The 11,992-nt window shown below is 43.6% G+C and overlaps 1 protein-coding gene across 1 annotated transcript; it reads left to right on the plus strand.

The window, feature by feature from the left end:
• The first annotated feature begins 4,857 nt into the window (after positions 1-4,857).
• LOC145950013 (uncharacterized) lies at positions 4,858-6,636 on the plus strand. The gene is made up of 2 exons (XM_083060924.1): positions 4,858-5,184; positions 5,278-6,636. Exons 1-2 carry the CDS (start codon positions 4,858-4,860, stop codon positions 6,634-6,636), a joined length of 1,686 nt encoding a protein of 561 aa, XP_082917050.1.
• Positions 6,637-11,992: the final 5,356 nt, after the last annotated feature.

Below are 11,992 nucleotides of genomic sequence, written 5' to 3' on the forward strand. Positions count from 1 at the left end.
CCACTTTAATTTTTGGTTTCAATTTGGTCCCTAATAATTTAAATTATTGCAATGTCAGACTTCCATCCAAATTATTTAAATGGAGTTAACTGTTGGCCACGTGGATGCCAGGTGGATGCCACGTAGATGCATAGGTGAATGCCAAATTTCTTGAATACACCTTGAATCAGAACGGTCTGTTCTGGTTGCGCATGTTGTGTGTTAATTTTGCATCTGAAACGGGCCATTCCAGATGCAAAATTAACACACCACGAGTGCAGCAGAATAGACCGTTCTGAAACTAGAACGGGCTGTTCTAGATTCAAAACGGCCTATTCCAAAATGCCAACCAAATATGTACATTGAACAAAATGCCACAATGTGATTCAAAAATTAAAAATAAAAATTCATATCATAAATTCAAAGACAGAAATATGGTTCAGAGACTGAAAACAAAAATTCAGAACATAACATATACTAAGAAAGTTCAAAGAAATTACTGAGAAGGGAAATCATCTGGATAACGCTGAAGGTGCCAATAATACATCTTATCCACCATATAACACTGAATGACTGATAGGATATCAGCATGATCTACCTGTACATGTGGTTGTGTGATGAAATGTTGGTCCTGTGTATCCTCTTCCTTTACTTCAGGTTATACCTCCTCAAGAACAGGTTGTTGTTGTTAGGGTACATCGTCAATGACTTCAAGGGAAAACACCATGTTGTTTCATCCTTGACTGTATAGTGTCAATTTGGTAGTAAGTGATTCACTCCAGTTTGACTAACAATGAAATAAAACATGCTACCATTATTCTTAGTGATACACTGCATTGTCCTTAATGATACACTATATAGCCCAAATGTTTAACAATTGAAGTTATCAATCCCCATTAACAATATTACCAAATCTAGTGTTTGAAATGCTTTGTACCTTGGGTCTTTTTCCTTGCATAATTCACAACCGTGAACTATAAATCATTGACCGTTTGTGTTTGGCATTCTAGAACCAGAACAACCAGTTTTGAAACCAGAACGGTCCGTTCTGGTTGCACTATTGGTGTGTTAATTTTGCATCTGGAACGACCCGTTCTAGGTGCAAAATTAACACACCAAAAGTGCAACCAGAACGGCCTGTTCTGGTTTCAGAACGGGTCGTTCTGGTTACAGGTGTATTCAAGAAATTTGGCATTCATCTATGCATTTACGTGACATCTATGTGGCATCCACGTGGCCAACAGTTAACTCTGTTTAAATAATTTGGACGGAAGTCCGACATTGTACTAATTTAAATTATTAGGGACCAAATTGAAACAAAAAATTAAAGTAAAACTAAATTAAAACAAACAAATATCATAAGGGGTCAAATTAGAGTTTTAGCCTTTTTCTTTTGAATATCTTTTGGTTCTCGTGTTTACAAGAGAGTTTAAATGTGTTCGAGTATTTAGACTATATAATAGAAGTTATCAAATCATATTACTCTTCCTTAAGGAACTCAAAACCAATATTAAGAATTTTAGGTGATCTTCCATTATAGACCATTCAGTGCTTTAATTTAACTTTTTCCATCATCCATCCTTCCTATTTATAATTAGACATACCTGCTTGTTTAATGTTATATATGAGATTTACTTTATATTATTTTATAAACTAATTATTTTTAGATTAAAATATTTTTAATTAAATAAGTTCATTTAATTTAGTAAAATATATTAATTTAAAAGACATATATTATAATTGATTAGGAGAGAGAATAATATTAATTAGAAGAGGAAAATAATGTAAGAACTGTAATTGATTAAGAAAAAAATATTAATTAAAAGAGAAAAATAGTATAAAAATAATTTTGAAAAATATATAAAAATAAGATAAAGTTATTATTTTTAATTATATTAATTATTTTTTTAATTCTAATAAATTATGTATTTAACTCTTATGTATATAGAAACAAATAACTAAGTTGGTGTCGAAGTAAACGGATCTATATTATATTTGATATTTTTATATACCTATATTCGTTTTTATCTATATGTAATTAATACGTAATTTTAATCGAGACAATTTAAAATGTTCTATTTAAAAGGGTATATCTAATAAATCACATATTCAAGATATCCAATTACATGTTGCGTATTTTGGGATAAAAGAAATAGTACGCTGCTACAAATATTTTAATTTTATAAACTTATGAATGTAAAATTTATTTGAAATACAACATGCATGATTATAAATATAAAACCTTAATATTTATCATTAATTTTGTATTCAATAAAATTAAAGTTTCTTTTTCTAAATAATTGATTCCCTGCTTTATGTGCTATGTATATCAAAATAATTGTAAATATTCTTCACAACAATTAACAAAATTTAATAAACATATAAAAAGTTATTTAACTATATTGTCCCCTTCCATAGTATATCCTTGCCTCTCCATTCTATAATATAGATGTTTGTCTTTGTGGGAAATTTTGTGCATGAATTCTTTTTACTCGAACTAACAAAGCTTTTCAATTTAAGTACGTATGTGTTGTATGTGTTTGTGGTAGAATTGGTTTATGGATTCTTTTTATTTGAACTAGCACGAAAGCCGTTTTAATTTAGGTATTTGATGTTTTTGAACTTTATGAAGAATAAGAAACGGAGTAGAAAGACTAATAATTACTTGTTTCCAAATATTCATTAATGATTACTAAGCAATAATGTTCATGCATATAAATACTCAAATGAACGGAATGAACAATAAATATATTAGCAATACGAATCATAGTCCACTTCGCATAATGATCAACTTACAATATCGGATTAAAACCAACTACGAATTGAAACTAACTACACTAATCCTAGAAAAAAGAAAAGAAATGTGGTCAAGAAATTAGTACCCAACAATCACGTGCACGGAAGTTATATGCGCAGGCAGAGAGTGCTTACAAAGTGCAAGTATGAAATTTCTGACCCCTGTAAATCACTACGCTTCTCATATTTATAGAGCCAAACCAGCGCTGTTAATTTTGTGCATATGCGTTATTGGAGAATAACCGCTATCCACTATGCTTATTACGTGGCTTTAAGACGTAACTTCTCGTAACCGTTCGTCCCACGTGTTTTATTTCTTCGATTCGTTCTCCAACTACCTTCCTTAGAGTAACTACTCAACCGCTCGAGAATCCTCCATTAACCTCCTTCCACTACTACTTTTCCCGAGCTATTCGAGTAGTCCTCGAGTGTGCACATATGAGGCTCATAATACTTTCCGGTAGGTACTGATTTGTTTGTCTTTCTTTCGAATAGCTTCAAAAGTGTAGCTTTCGAATTGTATAACTTTCGAGTAGTCCCAACAGTATGATTAGACTTTTGTGAGAATACGGATGAAAACGATTAGCTTACAACTAACTTAACATGCATCAATTTCTAGATATTCGTTAATAGTTACTATAAAGTAAGTTTCATGCATGCAAATATTCAAGTAGATCAAATGTACCACGTATATATTAATAACAGAAATCATGACTGCAAATAAGTTTTTACATGTAATGATTCTGAGAGACAAATGAACCATGAAACTAAACTATTCTACTCTAAAATGGAACTATTATAAGAAAATAAAAGGCAAAAGATGGCCAAGAAGTCATACTTAGCAATATGCGCAGGCAATGAGTGTTTGTGAGAATTCTTAAGCATAATTTTCTGACCCCTCTAAGTGAGGCCGCTTCATCTATTTATAGAGGTTTTACCATGGGCGGTTAATCAAATCTATGCTTGACGTAGGTTATTTTAAATACGTGGTTGGTATAACCTCTTTCAACCATTCTTAACTTTCAATAATCGTTATTCTCATGTTCTACTATTGCTTCGAGTAGGTGTCGGAGCGGTCACTAGACAACTTCCTAGAACTGCTTCTAACCGCTTGGTCCCGATTCCTAATAAATGCTTTTTGATTTCTCGAACTTCTTTTGAAATCCCCTCGATTGTTTCTAGTTCGTATCCTCTTTGTTGCTCACCTCTTAGGACAGTCTGTTTCCATTTGATATTTTATTCGAACCACACACGAGAGTTCCATTCCCTCATTAGGCCTTGTCACATCCTGATATGTAATCTCGAGTGTCATTGAAGTAAATTTTTTTAGTTATAGCCAGAAAAATGTAAAGAAAATAAACGGAAAAAACACTACAACAAAATTTATTGTACCGGGAGGACCCTATCGGTCACGTTGACCAACACATGCCATTCCGTCAGACACCCATGCGAACTGGACCATACCCAAGGCTGACGTTAGCATCGGCTCGGCTTATAGCCGAAGGCCGAGATTAGTCAACTGGCACATGGCGGCTCGGCTGAAGGCCGATGCAAGCAGCATGATGCATTCCCATATACTATGTATCGGCTCGGCTCAATGCCGATCCGATAGGATTACCAAGTAAACGTCTACCGGCCCGGTCAACAGCCGAAGACATGCAACCCTCCAAGCATTAGCCTGTCGGCTCGGCAATGTGCCGATAAGTTAAACGGGTTATAGTACAAATCACAATTAACAAGGATAAGTGCATAATTAAGACATGGTTAGCTGATTAGCATCGTATTACCTAATTTGGTAAAGATTAGAATAGGCCCACCACATTCAGGCCCATGTCAGGTATTATAAACAGGTCACACGTAACGAGGTACGTCACTGTTCATTAATTACCCTAGAATATCGTGTTTGTCCTAACTTGAGCGTTAGAGTGCCTTTTGCAGGTACCTCCCCCCTCTGAAGAGTCCGTTTGAAGCATCCGTTCGGCCCTTCTCATTAAGAAGATTACGAGTGTACCCTCAGGCAGGTACATTTTGGCGCCCACCGTGGGGCTGAACCGATAGCTGTGAAGACTTTTTGAAGACATTATGGCAAAGACAAGAAGAAACAACGTTGAAGACCACCAGTCTGAAGATGAGCACCAGTCCGGGGCGGACAATGCCGAGACAGTAGAGGAGACAAACTTGACTAATATGGTACGCCAAATGAAGGAAGAAATGGCCGCCATGAAACAGCAGCGGGAAAGAGATGCCACCGAGATGGCCGCGTTGCGAGCAGAGAATGCTGCCCTCAAGAACCAGTACCGGGATCCCACATGGAAACCCTCTAAGACAACCCAGGGGTCGTTCCACTCGCACGACCATCACACCTCTATCCCACATACTTCTGTTGCTACCCCAGCCGTCCATGCTTCGGTCAGCCGGCCGATACAACCGACGCCGGCCAGAGCACACCGACACCCCTTTACCCTAAACATCATGCAGTCTGCACTTCTTGACCATTGAAAGTCCTTGCCTCTAGACAAGTATGATGGTACCACCGACCCAGATGAGCACGTCGACGTGTTCTTAACTCAAGTTACTCTAAGCACTACTGATGACGCCGCCTTGTGCCGAATCTTCCCAACATCATTAAAAGGGCGAGCACTGAGTTGGTTTACTCGGCTTCCTGCTAATTTTGTTGACTCGTTCAACACATTAGCCTCCCAGTTCACCATTCAGTTCGCTACAAGCCGGCCTCACCAGTTGACCTCTTTGGCACTAGTTAGCATCCGTCAGGAGAAAAAGGAGTCCCTTCGGGCGTTCATGAGCCGATTCAACAAGGCGGCGCTTGAAATCCGAGACCTGAACCCTGCTGTAGCTCTGCACAACCTTACCACCGCCTTGAAACCAGGGCCTTTCGCCAACAACATTTGTAAGAAACCCCCTACTAACATGGATGATTTACGACGGCGAGCTGACAAATACATGCAGATGGAAGAATTGGCTGAGTTCCGAAACCAAGCCCGGGCGGAGGTGTCGGCAAAACTTGACAAGCCAGCCGAGACTAATTTCCAGAGTCATCCAAAAGAGCTGATTCCTCGCGAGAAGCCTCCTCGCGGGCTGAGATACTCACAATACACGCCACTTAATACAAGCAGATCGGCCGTCCTAGAGCAAGCACTTGCCTCAGAGGTGCTAGCAGTCCCAAAACGAGCTTCGACCCCTCCCAGGGCTGATACAACAAAGTCTTGCAGGTACCACCGTAATCGGGGGCATTCCACAGAGGAATGCGCGGCTTTGAAAGACAAAATTGAAGACTTAATCAAGAAGGGACAACTGCAAGGCTTTATAGACCGTCCGACCTCATCCCGACATGCCGACCGGTCTCGGCAGCATGATCAGCCTGAGCAGAGGAGAACAGGAACGCACTCATACAGGAAACGTAGTCGGTCGAGAGATAGGCGAGAGGAAGAGCCTTCGGCGCAACCTAGGCGGGTCATCAACACCATAGCCGGTGGATTCGCTGGCGGGGGCTCATCCTCATCGGCCCAACGAAGACACCTACGAGCCGTTCGGCACGTGCATGCAGTAGAAACAGCTCGTCGCCGCCTTCCTACCATCACTTTCACCGAGGCCGACTTCAAAGGCATCGACCCGGACCAAGATGATCCGATGGTAATCAGTGTTGAAATTCACAACTGTATTATACGTAAAACATTGGTTGATCAGGGAAGTTCAGCCGACATCCTGTATTGGAACACGTTCAAGCAGTTGGGTATTCCAGAATCCGAGCTAATTCCTTATGATGAACCTCTGGTTGGGTTCTCAGGCGAACGAGTCAAGACAAAGGGATATATCAAGTTGTCAACCCGGTTTGGGTTTTAAGGAGCCGAATATCGTGACATCTCGGTCAAATATGTGGTAGTTCATGCCAACACATCTTATAATATTCTACTCGGCCGACCGTCCCTGAATCGGCTTGGGGCGGTTGTATCCACCCCTCATTTAGCCATGAAGTTCCCGGCCGAGTCAGGACGAGTCATCACGGTCCATGTTGATCAGAAGACTGCGCGAGAGTGCTACTTTGCCAGCTTGCGATTACCAAGAGTGAAGGACGAAGCGCCTAAGGAGCCGAGAGGCATCCACTCGGTGTCACAGCAATCGGCCATGGACCTCGACCCCCAGATCGATCAAGAAGAGAGGGTAGAACCTATTGAAGATAAGCAATCGATTCAAGTTGGAGCTTCAGACTCCTAGCTTACTTACCTAGGGACCGTCCTCTCTGAACAAGAAAAGAGTGCTATCGGACAAGTAATTCTTGACAACAAAGACTTGTTTGCATGGCATCCCTCCGACATGCCTGGCATTGACCCGAATTTCCTTTGCCACAAGCTTTCAATCAGCAAAGAGGCAAAGCCGATTGCACAACAGCGTCGAAAGGTCGGAGAAGAGAGGAAAGCCGCAATCGAAGTTGAAGTATCAAAACTTCTAGATGCTCGGTTCATTCGAGAAGTGCACTATACGACATGGCTGGCCAACGTTGTCATGGTTCGGAAACCGAATGGAAAGTGGCGTATGTGTACTGATTACACAAACTTGAACAAAGCCTGTCCGAAAGACGCCTACCCATTGCCGAATATTGACCGACTCGTTGATGGAGCATCGGGTCACAAATTCTTGTCTTTCTTGGATGCATACTCAGGATACAACCAGATCCGTATGCATCCCCAAGACGAAGAAAAGACGGCATTCATTACTGAAACAGCCAACTACTGCTATCGGGTAATGCCGTTTGGGTTGAAAAACGCCGGAGCCACGTATCAGCGTTTGATGAATAAAATTTTTCATGAACAGATTGGTCGAAGTATGGAAGTGTATGTTGACGACATGGTCGTCAAATCAAGTGACATTTCCACGCACGTGCGTGACCTGGCTGATGTCTTCCAAGCGCTTCGGCAACATCAGATGAGACTTAATCCTGAAAAATGCGTGTTCGGGGTCTCAGGTGGGAAATTTCTGGGGTTCATGTTGTCCAACCGAGGCATTGAAGCAAACCCCGACAAATGCCAAACCATTCTGGATATGAAAAGTCCAGGTACTCTGAAAGAGGTTCAGAAGTGACTCACCTCACTCTCTCGGTTCCTTCCTTGCCTAGCCGAGATAGCTAAACCTATCCTTCTCTTACTGAAGAAGACGGAGCGGTTCAGATGGACCCCGGAGTGTGAAGCATCATTCCAACAATTCAAGGAACGTCTCAGTACACCTCTGATCCTTTCCAAACCAGTTGCCAACCTCTGCATGGTTGTGTATTTAGCTGTTTCCGGCACTTCAATCAGTGCCGTCCTGATTCAAGAGAAGCAAGACGAACAACAACCAGTGTATTTCATCAGTCGGACACTACAGGATGCCGAACGACGCTACCAGTTGATAGAAAAAGTAGCCTTAGGGCTCATCTACACCGCCTGCCGGCTCAGGCAGTATTTCCAAAGTCACAAGATAGTTGTCCGAACTGATTGTCCAATTGCAAAAGTCCTAAGAAAACCAGAGATTGCCGCCCGGATGATGGCATGGTCGGTCGAGCTTTCAGAGTTCGACGTATCTTTCGAGCCAAGAGGCCCCATCAAGTCACAACATTTAGCCGACTTTGTCAACGAGCTCACTCCTCCAGGTCGTTTTGAAGATGAACCATGGACCATGCATGTCGATGGATCCTCTAATGCCTAAGGAAGTGGGGCAGGTATAATTCTGGCTAGTCCCTCAGGCATCACCATAGAACAATCCCTCCGCTTCAGCTTCCGAGCATCTAACAACCAAGCGGAATATGAAGCCTTGCTGGCCGGGATGCGGTTAGCAACCGAGATGGGCGTGAAAAAAGTAAAATGCTGGACCAACTTGAAAATCGTGGCCGAACAGGTCAATGATAACTTTCAGGTCAAAGACTCTAATCTGTTGCAATACTACCACCTCTTCCAAAAACTGAAGGACGACTTCACTGAGGTTCAGATACGACACGTTCTACGAAGCAACAATGAACGAGCCGATCAGTTAGCTCGGCTCGCCAGCAGCCAGAAACCAGGACAATTGCGCACAACCATTCACCTGGAGATTCCTTCCCCAAGTGTGACAGTGGAGTGCATGACAACTGACACTCAGACATCGACCTGGATGATGGCCATCCGGAGCTTTATTGTTCGAGGGGAATTACCAACTGATCCGATAGAAGCCAAAAAGATACGAACACAAGCGGCTCGGTACTCCATAGTAGCCGACGAGCTCTACAGGGGAGGATTCTCCACCCCGTTGCTCAAATGCGTCGACAACCTACAAGCCGATTATGTTATGCGGGAAGTCCATGAAGGTATTTGTGGTTCTCATTCCGGGGGGCGAACCTTGGCAGCCAAGGTCCTGCGTGCCGGATACTATTGGCCAACTTTGAAAGGAGATTGTGCTGAGTTTGTTAAAAAATGTGTACAATGTCAAAAGCATGGAAACCTCATCCATGCTTCGGCTGCCGAGTTGCACAGTATCAGCTCCTCGTGGCCGTTTGCTTTGTGGGGGATAGACGTGCTCGGTCTGTTCCCTGTAGCAAAAGGCCATGTTAAATTCCTTCTCGTCGCGGTAGATTACTTTACAAAGTGGATAGCAGCCGAGTCGCTCGCCTGCATCTCCGCAGCCAACGTTCAGAAGTTTGTTTGGAAAAATCTGGTTACCCGCTTCGACATCCCGTATGCCATTGTGTCGGACAATGGTCTTCAATTCACTGATAAGAAGTTCAACATTTTCCTTGAAAACCTTGGCATTCGGCACCGATTCACATTAGTGGAGCATCCTCAGTCAAATGGGCAGGCCGAAGCAACCAACAAGGTTATACTCACTGAGCTCAAGAAGAGACTCGGTTCGGCAAAAGGAGCATGGGCCGAAGAGCTACCAGAAGTCCTTTGGGCATATCGATGCACCCCCCAATCAACCACCAAGGAGACGCCTTTTCGCCTAACATACGGCGCGGATGCGATGATCCCAGTTGAAGTAGGGGAACCGTCCTTCAGGCGACAACACTTCCATGAGGAGTCTAATGACGACTCACTCCAAGCCGAATTGGATGTTCTGGATGAAATACGAACGAACGCGCAGATAGTGGCCGAGGCATGTAAACAACGCATGACCTGATGCTTTAATTCCAATCTAAAGCCGAGGACATTTCATGAGGGTGATCTCGTGTGGAGAGCAACCAGGTCGGCAAGCGCAACTCTTCTGAAGGAAAGCTGGCGGCCAATTGGGATGGCCCATTCCGGATACGACATGCCCTCCACAATGGGGCTTACAAGTTAGAAGAACTGTCGGGCAAGATCATACCAAGAACTTGGAACTCCACTCATCTGAAGACATATTACAGCTAAACTTGTATTTACATTTCAACTACGTGTAAAATGATGCACTCTTTTCCTTGAACCGATCTTTTTTCCTCTTATAAAATTGTGAAAAGGGGTTTTTGGTCGGCAAGGTTTTTAACGAGGCATCAGTCCATTAATGAAAAAGCATTTTCAGTATTCAAGCTTGTCAACATTATTGCGTCCTTATGTTAAAATTTTACAAGTCTTCCCTCCCGAGATGTCTCTCGGCCAAGGATGTGACTTTCACTGATTTTACAAGTCTTCCCTCCCGAGATGTCTCTCGGCCAAGGATGTGACTTTCATTAATTTCACAAGTCTTCCCTCCCGAGATGTCTCTCGGTCAAGGATGTGACTTTCACTGATTTTACAAGTCTTCCCTCCCGAGATGTCTCTCGGCCAAGGATGTGACTTTCATTAATTTCACAAGTCTTCCCTCCCGAGATGTCTCTCAGCCAAGGATGTGACTTTAACTAATTTTACAAGTCTTCCCTCCCGAGATGTCTCTCGGCCAAGGATGTGACTTTCACTGATTTTACAAGTCTTCCCTCCCGAGATGTCTCTCGGCCAAGGATGTGACTTTCATTAATTTCACAAGTCTTCCCTCCCGAGATGTCTCTCGGCCAAGGACGTGACTTTCACTGATTTTACAAGTCTTCCCTCCCGAGATGTCTCTCGGCCAAGGATATGACTTTCATTAATTTCACAAGTCTTCCCTCCCGAGATGTCTCTCGGCCAAGGATGTGACTTTCACTGATTTTACAAGTCTTCCCTCCCGAGATGTCTCTCGGCCAAGGATGCGGCTTTAGTTAGTTTTCCCTCCCATCTTTCTCGAATAAGGAGGCGGCTTACATCAATCGAGTTGTTATCATCTAAAGAAAATTTTACACCAATATGCAACGGCAAAGAAAGTAAAATTCATTCAATAAGGCACTACTGGACTTGCAAAAGATACATTAAAGAAGGGGCACTATCGGCCCAACATTACAAAAACCAAGAAAAAAGCTTAAGACCTAACCTCCGGTTCCCCCTGAACCGGACCATCCTCCGGCGCACCCTCCTCGTACGCCGTCACCTCCTCATTCGGCCCAGCTGGCCGTGCCGGGGCCGCCTCATCGGCTTGTTGGTCAGGAGGGATAGAAGTCAGGTCCACCAACTTCCCCTGGAAGAAGTCCTTGGTCATGTCCAGGTGAAATTCAGGGGGGAAGTCGCCGAAGAAGCATGTTTGTCGGGCGGCCTGAGCAAAGCCAACCTGATGTTGAGTTAAGTCCTTGTTGCGCGCTTTCTCCTTGTAAGCCCCGAAAGCAACCCTCTCGGCCTCCAACTCCTTGCTCAAAACAGCAACCTTCTCTGTCTCGCTTTTCAAAGCAAGTTCAAGACGCTGAACCTTTAGAGCCAGGTCATCAGCTGTTCGACCCCGACGTCTCTTGGAGAGACTTCTCCTGCTCAGCTAGCTGCCGACGCAATCCATCGGCCTCGCCATTCGGCTCCATCACGATGCTTTGGGCTAAAGCCACAGCACGCACTTGGAATTCACAGAAGAAGCTCCATTTCGGAGCCGAGGTCATACGACTCAGCACCCCCTGACCCGATTCGGAGGTCAAGTCTTGGCTCAGAAAATCCTGAGCGTTGACATTGCTGGCCAGAAAACTCGGCCCAGCCAAGCTTTCCGGAACAGGTGAACTCGCCACTCGGCGCTGCTTGGCCCGGCGGCTCTCTTCCTCGGCCCTGGGGTCAGGCCTTCTTTTTTCAAGCTGGGGCCGAGAGGGTTTTTTTCGGCCTGACTGTTGGCCCCGCTCCACTACCTTGGGCAGACGGCTGATTCCCGCGCACACTGGTCGGGGCCCTGTTCG

The sequence above is a fragment of the Cajanus cajan genome, chromosome 7 (genome assembly GCF_000230855.2).
Source record: "Cajanus cajan strain Asha chromosome 7, NIPB_CcT2T_4, whole genome shotgun sequence".
In the NCBI taxonomy this organism is placed as follows: Eukaryota; Viridiplantae; Streptophyta; class Magnoliopsida; order Fabales; family Fabaceae; genus Cajanus; species Cajanus cajan.